This window comes from Camelus bactrianus, chromosome 11 (assembly GCF_048773025.1).
Source record: "Camelus bactrianus isolate YW-2024 breed Bactrian camel chromosome 11, ASM4877302v1, whole genome shotgun sequence".
NCBI classification, from domain to species: domain Eukaryota; kingdom Metazoa; phylum Chordata; class Mammalia; order Artiodactyla; family Camelidae; genus Camelus; species Camelus bactrianus.
The window spans coordinates 32,372,969-32,390,054 of record NC_133549.1 but is presented as its reverse complement, the minus strand read 5'-3'; the positions used below and the strand labels follow the sequence as shown (position 1 = coordinate 32,390,054).

Genomic DNA, 17,086 nt, shown 5'->3' with positions numbered 1-17,086 from the left:
AACCTCTTTCCACATGGGACTGGGTTGGGTTGGGGTTGTTCTTGCTATGACAGTGATCACAGGGCTTGATTTGGCTGAGTGGGTTGCCTTTTCTCTTTCATGACACCATTCATGTAGCTCCCTCCCAATACTGAAGGAGATCAACAAAGAAGATCTCAGATACTGAAGAATCACGACTTGATCAAGGTTATTAGATTGAATGGGATTTGATAGTTATTCCTTTTGCTGTGTACTAAAACGTCACATCCACATCAAACGATCAATACAATCAACTTTGGAAATGCCAATTTCAGAGTGTCCCCAAAACCAGTATCAGTTCCCTGGACTTTTTAGTAGAATACAGTGGTAAATGAACAATAAAGTTTTATCAAATTAGATATTTATATGTTATATAATACATATATAAAAGCTTGGGAACTTCTTACAGACTATAAAACCAAGACTACAGGGAGGAATAAAGGTGGGCTTTGTGGAGGTAAAGACAGATGTGGCTCATGCCCAGACAGAAGTCATCATGATGATTCATTTCCTGGGATGAGTCTGAATGGGTGCAGAAAGCACAAAGCAGGCACAAAGCATTCTTCCTGCCCTTGCCTCTTACAGTGATGTGGGGGGAGAAGTGATTATAACGGCACCATGTTGCCTCTGTATTGCTTGCTTCTCTGCTAGCTCTCAGCCTAGTCATGTCCAGCCAGTCAACAGCTCTGTGTTTTCATTGTGATGTAAGTTTACAATACTAATCATTTTGTTGTAGTATCAGAAGAAAAACAGCAGCTTTCAAAAGGAAAAACTTTTAGCACTTATTGGTCCCTTCTTAAAGACTGTGAAATGCAGGAGGAGATGTGGAAGAAACCAGCATGACTTTTGAAACAGCACAAAAGAGGGAAATGGTTTGCAATGTATTGGTCTAAGAACAAGTTCTAGGCCACAACAAGAATTTTCACAGTCTACAGCAAAATGAGAGGAGAAAAGTAGAAAGTAGTGTTTCTCTTATAAAGCAAATTTTATTAATTTGAAGAATTACATGTTTCCTATTTTGGGGTGCTAAAGGAAAGTATAGTTGTATAATATGATAGAGATAGTAGGTAGAAGTTATACATTTATTTTTTTTCTCCACCTGGAAAAATAACAGAATTGGCAACCCTACTTGGGTGCTTTGAAATGTTTCTTAAAATTTTACTTGGCCACAAAATCTTGAAATTGTTGTCTAATGTACTGGATTGGAGAAAGAGACAACAGTCCCGTTGCCTGGCTCTGCATTAATCAGCTGTGTAACTTTGAGAAATACTTAACCTCTCTTTACACATTCTTTTATTTGTCACATGGAAACTTGATGCTATATATATATAAAATGACCAGAAGGTTGTTATAAAGTAAAATGAAATCATATATATTCAAGTGCTTAGAAAGTGAATAGGGCTCTGTAAAAGTCATTATTTTTATGTTATCTTGAGCATAAGTGGTTATCTCTGAAAATTATTGGCAAAAGGTTTCAACAAAAATCTGTAAACTTTTCTTGATGACCGCTATTGACAAATACCATAAAAGAAAGTTTGATTATTTTATATAATCAATTGTGTTAGAATGGAATAGAAAGCATATTATTTTGACCACTAGTATCTTTCTAGTAAATAATGAAACTCATCTTCTAAAATTCTTGAGTCATCTTTGACTTTTTTAAAAGTTATTTTGTGTCTCTTTAGGAATAGCTGCCGAACAGAGCGACTCATGTCCAGAATGTACTTGGTCGGAGCAAAGGTCCACAATTATTTCTAAGTGCCATTTACACCTTGATGTGTTTCGAGTTTCATAACCAGTCTGGTTTCTTTCGTGGATCCCTTTCTATTTGAGAAAATTGATGAGGTTACAAGTTAATTGAACAGCTCCATTTAGAGAAGAGACAGATGGTAGAATGTATGATATTGAACTAGAGAGCTGACACTAGGACATTTCAATCTGAGAGTGACATCGAGAAGGACATTATCAGACTAACTGGCGAACTTCCTCAGGAATGACTCTCAAAAACCAGGCACTATGGTGGTCGTATCTTGTAACTTCTTGTCCCAGAATCTGTGAATAAAAAGTGACTCTTCCTTTTTTCATTTACTACTAATAGTTAGGTATGACTCTTAGGCATGGAGATATCCATTTTGTTTGAGGTCAGGGAATTAATATTTAAAGCTGTGGATCATCTGCCCTTTATTCTGAAATTATGATAATTTTTTTCTCTGAAGTAAATATTCCAGCTTTACAATAGGCACAAAACTAATGGAAGCTGCAATGATTAATAAAAGAAATAGGCTGAAAGAGAAATTATACAAGGGCAGAAATGCAAGGCTCACTCTCTTCATTCAATGTTGAAACAGAAGATACTCATGACTGTCCCACCCTATACCCTAAATGGGTCCGGTGCACCTGAAACCATGAGGGGGGTTGTCTACAGTCAGTAGCCTCGCGTCTCTGGAGATGATCTGCACCATTTGCTAACCTTGCTCCTGCCATCTCTGAGTGCCCAAGCCTATGGGTCTGCACCCCTTCTCTCAGTAGTCACAGCAAGCCACCCAGCTCTGCTGTTCCATTTGGGCAGGGATCTCTGCAACAGGGTGCTATACTGCTGCCAGCCTTCCTGCCATGAGGAGAGGTTCCATCCCTTACCCAGGGCCCCGCAGGTTCCCCACCGTGGACTAACGATTGGACACACGTAGAAATAATACAATGTTTATCGAACACTTAATATGGGCCACACACTATTCTCAAGAGTCTGTATTTACCATCTTATTAATCCTTACCACAACCCTATGCAGTAATTACTGTTTTCTCATTTTACAGATGAGAAAACAAGATACAGAGAGATTAAGTTATTTGCCCACACTTATTAATCAAGCTAGGAAATAGCACAGCCAGACTATCTGACTCCGTGCTTGTAACCAGTAGACCACACTGAAATGTGAACGGGTCCCGCATACCTAGATTTTCCAGAGTGGCCTGTTACAGTCAAAATATTTCATGTTCTCACATCTGCTAAGTTCCTTTCCACATAATTTATTCAAAAACTATCGGATACTGTGGGCCATGTGCTGAGGATACAGTAGTAAACAAGATAGCCAACGTCCCTGTTCCCAGGCGGCTTATGTATGGGTACAGGCAGGGCAGGGAGCAGGGTGAGACAGACATTTTTTTAAAGTAATAAATAAATGGACAAGATCATTTCAGATGGTGGCAAAATGAAGCAGGGTATGAAAGAATGAGTAGTGACGTCGATATTCGGTCAGCTAGTCAGGGAAGACCTCTCAGAAAAGTGCCTTGTAAGTTGAATCTTGAGCAACACAGGATGCCATCAGTAAGCAAATCAGGAACATGATTTGTTACAAGAGGAACAAGAGGAAAAAGCAAGCACAGGGCTCTGAAATGAGAAGGTGTTTGGGTGTTCAGGCAACAGAAAGAAGATCAATATGGCTGGAGCAAAGGGAGCGATGGGTGTGGTACACAGGTTGGAGCCACAGAGGGTGCAGCTTCTGTGGGGCCCCAGGGCATGGGAAGGTGTCTGAATTAGACTCTTAGGGTGTAATGCCAGTGGAGAGCTTTCAGCGCAAGTGGCCTGATCTGAACTGCAGAGGGCAGGGATTGTAGGGGTGGAGTGGCAAAGGAATGGAAACTATGGTAGTTTTTTTTTTTTTTCCTCTCTCTCTAGAAATCTTCACTTCAGGTAGGTTCTGAATATAAATGTACATTGTCACTTTGCTTAATTTTGTATCAGTCTAAAGAGGAAATGGGTCAATCCTGTGCTGCCCAAAGCGGGGCTCAGGACCACAGCATCAGCATCCCCTGGGAGCTTGTTAGAAATGCAGCATCTTGATCTTGACCCCTCAGATCTACCGACTCAGAATCTGCATTTTGACAAAATCAGCAGTGATACCCGTGCACATTAAAGTCAAATTAGATGTCCAGTTTTCAGTGTTAGCATTTAGTCTATGTCTGCTTGAACTGGATAAAAATCATCTTGTTGAATCTCAGATTATCTGTGTATACATGTGTAACTACACATGTGTGTAAAAATTCAGGCAGGTAGCTTGTACACTCAACACCTACACTCCCTGTGAAATAACACATATGGTCGTGTCTGTTAACACTGATGATGTTGGATATGAGCATGGTCTTACTTAGGAGCTATAATAATTGTCTGTCTTACCTTAGTTAGGAAAATGTAAGTAGGCAGTACTTGGCAACTGGAATGGTTAATAACCTATCCAGTAACCCAAAAGGGTCTACATTGTACCATTTTATTTTGTCAAAATACATTTTCCCCTCTATTTAACACCACTTAACATTCTTATTTTAAAATGGCTTGAGTTCGTGAGAGGTGTAAAGGAAATAATGTATATAGGAAGATTTTGTAAATTGCCTCACCAAAGTATGGTAGTTTGTTTTTTTTCCCAATGGCGTATTTATCACAGCTTTTTACATATCTTGTTTCATTAGGGAAATGCAAAGGCAGATTTTCAGAGTAAAAACAATACCAATGTTATATATTTATAACTTATTTTCATAAAAGAAATATTTTCTACCTAAATCTCTCTTTCTTTCTCTCATTTGTATGTGTGTGCGTGTGTGTGTGTGTGTGTGTGTGTAAGGAATCCCCACCATCTAGTTAAGTAACATATTCATCACCTCACGTATTTTTTTTTTGAAAAAACTTAAGTTCTCTTTTAGCAAATTTCAATTACATAATACAATGTTATCAATTATAGTCACCATATTTTGCATTAGACCCTCATACCTTGTTCATCTTCTAGCTGGAAGTTTGTACATTTTCCTCAATGTTTGTACCCTTTTACAAGTATTTTTTAATAAAAAATAATGGATTTTACTTCAACATTTCAATGCTATATTATAGTTACCTAATTTTAAGTTGCAGGTATTCCCCATTTTAGGTATACTTCCCCTTGGCTATTTTACATGATGGGTAATTTTTGCTTTCTATGATTACCTCCTCAAATTTTTCATTCATTTGACCAGATAGAGTTAGTCAGAGAAACATATGGAGTACTTTATTCCCTTCTGGAAAGCAAACAGATCTTAGAATTATAGCATTTTAATGAGAATTAGATAATTTGTGTATACCACTATTTGTATTTTGCCTCTGTCTTTTTCAAAGAGTTCATACAGAAAAAGCAATCAATAGTGGTATCAGCTTACATTAAAATAAATCAAACAAAATATTTCATGTTCAGAAATCCAAAAAATGGATTTACAGTATGAGGTTCCTTTAAAAAAAAATCCAAACAAATGCATTTACAGTATGAGGTTCCTTCCTTTATATCTTTAATTGTCTCAAAGTGTTGGCTGAACTACTGATGGGTTTTCCTGAGACTTTTATGGGTTATACAGGGATTATGGTGCATGATCCTGCAACTTTATCATATTCCATCTTTTGGCTCTTGATAAAATATTGTTATTTTAATTAACTCACTATAGAACTCATTTAGAAATTTTAATCAGGTTTGGAAGTAGCTATTGAGACTAAGTTTTTACCAAACTGAGAGGCAGTCATTTTCTTTATCATTTTCAGAAGTTTCTTCCATATCTACTGACATTTTCTTATTCTTCCACCTCTTCCTCCTCATTATTATTAATCCTCTTTCTTCTCTTTTTCCCCTTCCTCCTTTTCCCCCTCATTCTCCTCTTCAAGAAATACTTTGAGTGTTACTATGCTAGATACAATGTAATAATTTGATTGAAACATATAAATCCTTGAATGTATTAATTTATCATCTACAGAAAAGAAGAAAGGGTAAAACCATGCACAATAATAAAACCTAATGGATCAAACTATTTTTAAGTTATAAGCTAGCTTGGAACAGAGCTAACATCTCAGGAAATATGAAAAAGGTGTGCTTTTTTTCCCCTCCATTTACTTATAAGTCATTTATAAGACTCCTGGGAAAATAGATCCAAAATGTGTTAACTATATGTTCCTTGCTTTTAGAACTGTTATCAATTGGTAGAAGAATAAATTTCTGATTCTGTAATATTAGTGGGCGTGGTATAACATTATATGAAAGAAGGCAAATATTGTATTTCACTTACTCAACAAGCTTTCCTTGAGCTCTGCTGAGTGTCAGGTGCTTCAGGGATGCAGCGCTAGAAAGATGAGATTTTCCAGTCTTGGCTTATCTGAGTAGAGAATGTTCTGTCTCTAAACACTGATTCAGATTTTTAACCTAAGTACTTTTGTTTAGGCACAGATTGGAATTCCATGTTCAAACTATTGCAAAAATAACAAAGTAACACTTTTTATTATTCTACAATATAGGAATAGAAAATGGGATTATACAATTGGGTTGATATTAACCATCCATTTTATTCAGCCGTATGTTTTAGAGGAAAGATTTTTGCAGAGAAATACTAAGCTTTTTGATAAAAAAAAAAAGTTATCTCTAGAAAAAGTTTCTCTCTTCATCATTTTGGGTGATGGAGTGAGTAGTTATTCTTTCAGAATCTTAAAGGTATCTTTGCTAGAATAGGCATTTTTTTAAATGCTGAGAAGAGTTACTTGACCGTGTCCTGTGAGTTTTTAAAAGTCTACTCAGTGGTAAAATAATCATTTTTGATGTATAGTTATCACTTACTTTATAATTACAACCCTATTGAAGTCTTACATCTCAAAAAGCTGTGGTTCTGCTCTGAAAGAACAGAGGAGATTGTCATTTGGGGTGAAGCTCTTAGAGAATATTGTCAAGTTGTGCTTAAATTTACTTTGTGAGGTTCTCTGAGATGTTGGTGGGCTCCAGAGTGATAAGAAAAGGATGTCATTTAAACCCTATTTGGAGAACCTTCTCCTTAGGTGGTCCCAGGGAATCCATAGGGTTCATTTTTAATCCATTAAAAAGTATTATACTCATCTTTAAAGGTGTCTTACCCCATAATGCGTATCACTTTTCCAGTTGGTTTGTAAGATACACGTGAAGCCATTCTTATTCTGTTGCATCTCTGTGAGTTGAGAAAAAGAATGACGACCAAAGCCGATCGCTAAAATGCCAATTTACTTTCAAATATTACAGTGAAGGACGGTTAAGCTTATGACCTTGTTGCACTGTGCTTATATAACTTTCCTAGGGATTTTTTTTAATCAGGTTTATTTTCCCTTTGAGTCTGACTTCTAGTGCCCAGAAGTTTTCTTTTCAGCGGTGTTTATGTATTTAACAGAATTTTCTGAGGTGGGTGCTACAGAATTTTCACAGCATGGGTTCACATTGGACTAAGACTTTGTATATGACTTGTATCAAGTGGAAAACTTGATGGGCATGAGCTTTAAAAATGGCTTTTTTTGTGTGCTCTATATTTGAAGCTTTCGTCTGTATTTCCTGTTGGGCTACAGTGTTTTCCAGCGTTGCCATAAGAGAACAAAGTCAACATTAAAAAATAATTTTTTTTATTGAAGAATATGTTTTTCCAAGTAAAGTCATTATCAAAGAGACTGTCATGGTGGGTCATCATTCATGTAGGGCGCCGTGTTGCCCTTTTGCATCTTGAGATATAAACTCTTAAGTCATAGTTAAATAAATATCTATTTATTCAGAGAAAGGAAGAAACCACCCTAAAGCCAGACAAGGGAAAAAGCTTTTTGAAGACTGTCCCTTTTGGAGGAAAATAAGGATGTTGGGTAATCTTAACATTATCTTCCATGTTGATAAGCTCATCACAATCAATTGCCTAAGGTCCTGATCCACATTAAAAGGTTGATATTTATGTCCACATGAAATACACCATTTAAATTCAGCTAGTTACCTTTATTTCCATTTTCAATGCTATTTGCTGCACATGGCACTTGAATAGGGCACAGTGGAACCTTAACATTTATTCAGACAACAATGATAAAGCCCTAAGAAATTAGAGTTAGGATTTATTAGACCTGGACTGGGCTAAATTGATCTCTGAAATAGCAAGAAAAATACTGCCTTAAAAGAGTATTATTAGTGAGATTTGCATTTGGGAGTAAAGTTGGGGAGATAATCAACCCACCTGAAAGGGAAAACAGATTTTTATGTAATTTGGGAAGGAACAGACCCTGGCCCCATTCTAGGCACTTAGAATATAAAGTTCCTTTAATAAGCTGGGTTTCTTGGCAAAATATTTATGGGGAAATACACAGCTATAAATCCCCATAATAAATATAATTAGTGTTTTTGAAGCCAGGTAGAGGAAGTAATTAAGTCTATTTCATAGTGTCAGGGAAAGACAGAATAGATGAGCCTTATGGAGTAAATACAAGGTGAGCCAAGGGGAAGTGGGTAAACCACGGGCAAAGTCAGGCTTTGGGGCAAATAACATGGCTTATGAGAATTTCTAGAGTCTGTCCTATAGTGTATCTAATGCTCATCTTGGTTATTAAGTATACTTGAAAGTGACAACATTTATTTGAAAAACATTTTCCCTCAAACTTTTTATTATTTCAGAGTAACCTCTCTAATTAACCTATCCATTTTAATAGTCAGATGTGTAATTATTTTAGGTAATACATTGTGAAGATTTTTAATGCTTTAAATTATAAACTTTGGTCGTTTTTAACCCTGTGTTATATGCTGAAAATAATAATGCTAGTATTAGGAATAACATTGTATAATCTGCTTTGAAAATTTTAGACTACTCTTAGTACATCTTTTCACATCTATTGCTTCATTGTATCAGTCAATAAATTAGCTTATCCAAAATGGAGATTATTTGTTCAGATTGAGGAGACTGATCCCCTGAATACTTACCTAAATGCCATCAATTTTCACCAAACAGAATGGCTACTAAGTTTTAGCTGGTTTCATGTTTCCCTCTTCCTCATTAAGCATATCTATGAATTATCCAAAATGGTCTATACTCTACACAAACTTGTTGATGATTAGAACCTGTTATTTCAAACAAACAAACAGAACCCTGTCATAAAAGGCTGCACAAATTTAAAGGTGTTAACATAGGACTTTTACAGTGTCATCCAAATTTTTCACGTAAGTGAGTTAAAGAGATTGACTGGAGATACTTTGTTAATATAAAAAGGAGACCTTTTTTCCCCAAACACTATGACTCTAAAAGGAAAGCATGAAGATGGACCAAATATCTTATTGCCTCGCTGATATTGCCTGCCAGCTGTGAAGTTTCTTACTGTAATGAATCCGCTCATTTTTATTGCTGTGTGCAAGGTACCGTGCTTCATTTTTCTTCCTACTTGGATTTCCTGTAGAATGCACACCCCATATAGTTCTTTAAATTCACACTGTTGTGCGAACAAGTCAGTCTTTCTGTTCTCTCCTTTGTTAACGGTAAACCTTGTGGAGCAACAGTTCTTTCGTGCCCTCCGTGAGTTGCTGGACTCTGCTCAAATTAAACGCTGGAAGATTATCAGCAGGCTTCAAAGGTGGAGTGTATCTTTCTCTTTGGCATTTTTGTGTAATGTTGTCTTGATCTGGAAAATGCTAACAAATTCGAGCAAACTAATCATCTCACACCCACCCCTTGTAAACTGGGACTTCATGTCTACCACATAAAAAGTAGGAAGAACACATGTATAATTTTTGCTGTCCTTGGAGGATTAAAAAAAAGTTACATGCATAAAATGCATCAGAATTATTTTTTAATCCAAGCACCAAGTCAGATCACCTGACTTCACCTGCAATGAAACAAAATGGAGCTTTATAACTAGACAGACCCAGGTTCAGATCTTGGTTCTGCCACTTAATAACTGGGGAGCCTTGAATAAGTTCCTTCACTTTTCCATGTTTTCATTTCCTCATATATAAAAATGTTTGCAGGTCTTCTATGTGGAGGGTGTTGTGAGAGTTACACGAGATAAACTATATAAAACATCCAATGCGTGTTAAGTCTATCATAGGTTCTCAATAAAGGTTAGTTTCCATATGTGCTACTTTGCATAGTAACACTAACTGCTGTGACAGATACACCTCCAATACCCCAGTGGCTGGATGCAGTAAAGTTTCTCACGCTGAGGACAGTCCAGTGCACATATTCCTAGTGAGCAGATGACCTTCCAGGCAGTGATTCAGAGACCCAGGTTTCTCCCATTCTGTGGCTCTGCCCTGCACCAGGCTTTAGAGGCTTCTACAGTTTGCCAGCTGCCAAGGCAAAGAGAGTATGGAGAAGGCACACCCGCTTTTAAAGCTCCACGGGCAGCAAGGGCCCCACGTTGATGCTACATCCATACCACTGGCAAGAACTGGTCGAATGGTGCTACAGAGTGCAAGGGGGCTGGGAAATATATTTTGATTCCAACTGGACAACCACTTTCTCCTCACAACTTCATAGAAAAGAAAAGAAAGAGCAACTATAGACAACTATAGATGGGCAGTTGATCTTCCTCTGCCATACTGTTCATCCATGCCCACTTCATGGCCTCATAATTGATCAATTAAAACCCTGGCTTGTAGCAATATGATGGGGCAAGATGGAAGAGTAGATGGCTTATGGGTCAGGTCAGTGGTTGTAATCTTCTAGAATTTGTGACAAATGAAACTTTCTCTCTTTTTTATGTAGGCACATTAACGAGTCAACATCATTTGCTTTCTTTTCTACCAGGCATTTATCTCTATTCACTTCTCAAATTTATATTCCTTAGATCTGTAACAACAGATAATTCTGCTGCATGTGTTTTCATCTAAGTGTTGACAATAGATACAAGTCAGCAAATTTAGTTATACCATTTCTAAAGGATGTTCTTGAAGAACATTGCACACTGTCACAGCCACGAGAGACATAAGGAGACATGGAGACTAAATGTCATGTAGTGTCCTGGATGGGATTCTGAAACATTAGACAAAATGCCTAAGGCGTTAGATAAAAGCTAAGGAAATATGAACCAAGTATGGACTTCAGTAAATAATAATTATCAACATTGGTTCATTAACTGTGACAAATACATTACAGTAATATAAGATGTTAATTATGGGGGAAACTGGGTCTTAAGTATATGCGAGCTCTGTATATCATAAATTTTCTGTAAATCTAAAACTGTTCTAAAATAAATACTTTTTAAGTGCATTGCAATCACGGTAGTCATCATATTTATTGAATGCCCATAGTGTAATGGTGTCATTGCTGCAGACCTGGCCTCTCCTTTCTAACTTTTTTGTTGCCACTGTCAATAAGTTGGCCTTTCCAGTAACTAAAAGGACTTGTGTCTGTTTAAAGCACCTTGCCCAGGTTTTGGCACTAGTAAATGCTTTAGGAATGTTTGTTTCCTCTTTCTTTCTTTCCTCTCCCTCCCTTGTGCTTTTGTAATTCTGAAAAGAACAATATGAATTTTTATTTGGCTACTGAAAGGATCAGGCTAATAAATTACTCAATTTTATGACTCCAGGAAATATAAGATATACCTGGGGGCCTGGTCCTAACTTCCCTGTGATTCATTGCCATGTGCCATCTTTAAGGTGTGTAAGAATGTGTAGACAATTTTGCTTATTAAAAGAACAGTAGTCAGTATTTTTTTTTGCAGTCTGAAAAACACAACAGACTACATCATGATAATAACAGTGGTTACTATTTTTATCTCTTCTGAAGTTCCTAAAGTGTTATTGTTTAATTTTACAGTTAGAAAAAGAATTTTTCTGTATTTAAAAGTGCCTAAAATCTATTCTTGAAAAATTATTTCACATCATAATTTCTCAAATATATAGACTTACAGAGAGAGAAAGATTCCATATGTCAATACCATGAAGAGGTAAAACACTTGTAAAAACATAATTCTCAGTTACTTTTGTTTCTCCTTATTCAACTGCCCATATTGTGTAATACAGGGATTTATATCCACAGGTCACTGTCTCTGAAAATTCTATAGTAACAGACTTTTAAAACCCTACATATATGTTTTTAACTTCCTTGGCCTGTTTCTTTGGATTATTCTGGCATCATAATAATGATTTCCTGATTTCTCCAAACACAGTTGTACCCATTTCAGCAATATTTGTATGTGAAGGGAAGTGAAAGTTGAAATCTAGATTTGTTGACCCTTGAGATCTTTTATTGACCTTAGTAGGTATTAACTTTTTTAGATCAATAAGAGCTGTTATTGACCTCAAAGAAAAGTCAATATCTGCTTGTTAATTTGCAGCTTGGAAATGCTATACATTTTGTTCTTCATTATTACCCTACTTATTTCAGCCTTTAAAAAAAAAAGTCTACTGTTTTTGCGAAGAGATCATGTCAAAACATTTTGGTTTTGGTGTTTAAAGAGATAATCACTGAACATGGTAGTCATTTTACTTTTTTTTTTTTTATAGTTTTTTGGTGTTTCATTTTAGTTTTTTTAATAAAATTACTAGCTGAGAGTCATGCTGTTTGGGAAAGTGAAGTATACTTTATTATTTAGCATAGTTTTGAACATGTGAGAAACAATTTTAAATAATCTATAGCTCATGTCAAGACTGTTTGGACATGTGTATATGAGAAATGAAAAGAAAGTTAAATTGGAAATAAGTAGTCTGAAAAGCAATTAGTTAATAACGTTTTTTGCCTTTCCATGTATAAATGAAAAGATCAGTGGAGACGAATGTTCAGCATGTGCTTTTTATGGGGATAAACTTTAAAAGCTTTTAGGGAAGGACTTCTTGGGTGGGTTTGAATTTTAGAGGCCTGTGCTTCTAAAGTTTTATTAAGTGTTTAAGTTTTAAGTATTGGTAGAGAAGTGGCTTTTCACATCATCGTTGTTTTGTATATTAACATGGAAATGTCAACTTTTGCATAACTTGAAATGTCTCAGAATTGCCTATTGCTGAAATTCAAATGTCAGAACAATACTTCTGCACATATATGACTCTGATATTTCAACTCTAAAAACCTCATAAATGATTCAGTATCACTTTGGCCTTGTTATGATAGAACTTTAAAAAGCGGCAGAGCGATTTAAATCTGGTTTAACAAGTGGTAGTCTCATTTAGTCCAGGCCTAAAGCACTAATTTCTCAAACCATTAATGCTCATTAGTCTTTTTTAAGAAATATGTTACCATTTTGATGACGAATTTGAGTTTTAAAGAGAATTCTTCCAGTATTTTGCACCATTGCAAAAATGAAGCTATTCCTTTTTGAGCAACAGGATTGGTTTATATCTTACCCCAATTTGTGGTATTAGTTCATTGTCATGGGGTCCTCGATATTTAAAAAAAAAAAAAAAGAGGATTTTTTTTTCCCCAAGAGATGAATGCTTTCTAGGACATAAATAATAAATCAAGTCTAAATAACCTGTAGAAATAGACTTTCTACTATTAATTTATTCTTCCAAGGTTTATGTGGCATCTGTACATTTAAAATGTTAAGTTTTAGAGCTAGAATGCACCTTAAAGATGATAAACCTGACTTTGTAATTTTATACAGAAAACTGAATCTTAACGTCTAGCCCCTATTTATTGCTACTTGGTTTAATTTTTTATTTGAAAATCTCAGCTGCTGTTGGCCATTACTGGTATATTAATAGTTTGAAATAAAATACCTTTACTACTCCCATAGTTTTATATTAAGTATTTCCTTTCTAATGGAAAAAAAGCTTTCCCCAGGGGAACTTTATCACTTGAAGTGGCTTAATTTCATACATGTTCCTAATGGCCTGTTTTACTTCCTTTTCTACGATATGAAGTTATGACAATTAAAATATGCCAACATTTCAATATGATAAAATTGATATGCTTGGGGTCTTACTATTCTAGAAATAAAAAATGCCATTAGGGTCATAGTTTGGAATGTGTACCTTGGCGTGTTTCATTTTTCCTCTGCTAGGAGATTAGTGGAAAATAAGCTCTGTAAATTAAATTTTATTGCAAAATTATCTTCCGATTTCAGCAGTGAAGATAATATTGAGTGATAAGGCTGGAGTGGATTTTGTATAAAGCAATTACAGCATGAAGACCACAATCTGAATGAAAAATTGCTCAAGATTTCCTATAATCTGTAGAAAACTTCATTTTGGAATATGTTTAAAATTGTCTCATTTATACAGGTGATTATAACACTTAAGCTATACTGCAGTTTGAAAGCAGTGTTACTGAATGGTGTTAATGACCATTATCCATGAGAGGTACAAATATATATATATATATATTTTTTTTTTCATACTTGGAAAATTGTTATTGTTTCAAAAAGTCTCTCCATTACTGGAGTTCCTTCTCCAAACCTTGCTTTATCCAGTGAACCCATTTTTCTCTTTAGGTAACTGCATATGGAAGTTAAGATCAAAATGCCCACTGTGTATTCACCTCTCACCTTGGCTCGTGTAGAGAGGGACTTCTATTCCACGTCTCCACTGTATAGTTGTATAGTTGGTCCTTTAATAACTTCATTCACACCTCAATTCTTGATTTTGGCCTTTACATAGTAATTACAAACAAATAAGAGCAAAGACATTGTTCTTAAATTATGTAGAACATCCTTGGTTTGAAAGGGCTTCGTACAAGTAAGCTTGAAGAATAAATTATGTGTGTGTGTGCGTATACACACGCGTGTGTACACCCCCCCAATTCTAGTTCATATGTATTTCCTGACCATATGTTCTTCTTTCCCATCAATCAGGACTCATTTAGTAGGTGTCTGATCTGAGCAAGTTAGTGTCCCGAGGTACCAGAATGGTGGAGACAGATTACGTCTGTGTTAGCATTGAGACTCCATCCCAAGGAATTGGACATCCAATAGTAGTATACAGCAGAAATTATTAAAGGGATATGTTTGTTACCTGATGTGCAGAGAATCCTGTCATCCTTTAATTAAAAAGAAAGAGAGCCATCCCCTTTAATAAATAGTAACCAAAGAAAAAAAATATAATTCAGAAGAAGTAACTTTTTACTTCATACAGGGAGCTTGGAAAAGCTAGCTTATTGATTCAGTGCACATAAATACTTACCATGCAGCCATTGCTTTCAGCAGTTCATACAGCTAAATTGACTAAAATGCCGTCATGAATGAAGACTATGGAGGTTTATCAAGATGAAAATAGCCCATTAAGAACTGATCTGAACCAGTTTCGAGAAGCAGAGCCTGAGACCTGGCCCGTGAGGTTTGGTTAGGAAAAGTTCACTCAGTGCTGGGCATATACCAGCTCCACAGGCCCCAACTTTATTAGTGTGGCGATAAGCTGATTAGGTCTTGTCAATCAAAGGTGCCCATATCTCAATTGAGAGACACACTCTCTCTCAATTTTTCTTTAAGCATTGAAGCAGGCAACAAAGAGAGAGATGTGTGGTATGCATCCCCACGGTTGCCACCATGCAGGGTGCAGGGGTCCTGTGATGATGTGATGACTGTATTAAAGAGTACATCAATTTGTTTTAAAGTGTTTTGATTTTTTATGGTGGCATCAAGAGAGAGAACATTGTGGTTGCAGCTTTACTAGAAAGCAAAGAGTTCTAGAAGAAGAAGAAAAAAAAAAGTGTCCCTTTGAAGCCTACCAGCGCTTTGAATCTTGCTGTGCCAATGGGCGCTTAAGTGTTCCTATAACTGGCAACCTCAGAGCCACCATCAGCTTAGGAACTACCTTCCTTCCCAAATTATTCATTTAGAGAAATAGGAGAGAAGTGTTTAAATTGACCTAAGCGATATTAATGTTTCTCGTCCACAAGTTTTTATTTATTTGGTCGATGATTTAAGATTTTGGATGGACATATGACATATATGGTTATATTGATGTACACTGATTCGGTTGTAAAGAACAGAGATGCTTCTAAATGTTCCCCAAGCACAGATTGGTAGCATTGCTCCATTTAATTGTTTTATACACAATAATGAATGCCTTGCTTGATCTGTGTGCAAGATAAACTTGGCTACTAAATATAGGCTGTCAAAATGGAATTCTGTAGGGCTTCAGCCTGAGACCTCATCATCTAGTCAGTGTTGAGAAAAACATAGAGCGGTGGTGTAGGGGGAAAACCTGGCCTTTTGTTCTTCACATCTGAAGTTTGCTCACTGCAGGCCTCCTTCGCACTTCAAATGCAACAACAGAAGGAAGCCCTTCCTCCCCTTCCCTGGCTCTCCGTGCACCCCTCAGTGCTGCAATCCTGCGCAGCCACATTGCCACCGTGGCTTATCTCTTCATCAGCTATTCTTCCCATCACTCCATCCATTTCCCACTGACCAATCAGGCAGCCCTCCTGTGAAAGACCAGTGCTTATTTCAATAAAATGTGGATTCCGTACACAGATCCACAGCCATTCTAGATGTTGCTTGTCACAGAACAGAAAGGCGTTCGTGCTCCCCAGACTTGGATACCTTTATTAGGTGTCCCATGAGAAAAACCAAAATTCTAGGCGATGAGGACAGGACTAGTAATGGTAATTGAAATGGAACGGGTATTCTATTTTATACAGCGCCGATCAGACGGCGTGCACACGGTGATAAGGAGGTGTGCGTATCATGCACGTGGGTGTGAGTGTGCTCATGGGTACCTAGAAGGAGGTGTCCAGCTTTCAGGACATGTAAGCTAGAAAAAACTGGTTTGTCACTGGTTCTCCACTGACCCAGATAGAAGTAAATGCAATGATGACTCTGTTCCCAAGAATGTGTGGTCCAGAAGTACCTTCTGAGTTGTTAGAAAGATTAAAGTCAGTAATGCCTGGAAATAGGTGTACTTTAATAGATACAGATTTTCTATTCAGGATTTTTTTTTCTTACGGTCAGAAATTTTATTAGTGCATTTATCTTAATATCAATAAGGTCTCTGGAATACTCACTGATTTTTTTTCCTAAGAAAAAGTTAACATGCAACTTTGCAGAAATATCTTTTAAAAAATATATATCTATACATTCACATATTGGATATATGTGTACTTTGCACCTGTGTGAGGCAGTTGGCTAAGCACTTTCTCATTGCTTAGGTCTGCAGCTTAATGTGACTTTTTCAGAGAAGCCTCTCCTGACCACTCCACCCTCATATCCCATCAGGCCCCTCCCTCATAGCACTGACCCTAACTTATAAGGGTAATCCAGTAACTCATTTTTCACTTGTCTTCTTGAGAAGAGCATAAGCTTCCTGAGGGGCAGTCTGATGGAAAGAAATGGGCTTCTCTGTTCTTTTGTTACAAAGGAAAGTGCTTATTTCCGCAAGTTTCC

The 17,086-nt window shown here is 36.6% G+C and overlaps 1 protein-coding gene across 10 annotated transcripts in view; it reads left to right on the top strand.

Moving 5' to 3' along the window:
* Window positions 1-17,086, top strand: part of VTI1A (vesicle transport through interaction with t-SNAREs 1A) — a 341,670-nt gene that overhangs the window by 81,683 nt on the left and 242,901 nt on the right. The window contains exon 7 of one of the 10 annotated variants that reach the window (XM_045506554.2): window positions 1,704-8,271. The exons of the other annotated variants lie outside the window; for them this stretch is intronic. Coding sequence (XP_045362510.1) covers window positions 1,704-1,813 — 110 coding nt within the window. The 3' untranslated portion in view covers window positions 1,814-8,271. Of the gene's footprint in view, window positions 1-1,703; window positions 8,272-17,086 lie in introns of those variants that run through there. 10 annotated transcript variants of the gene reach the window in all.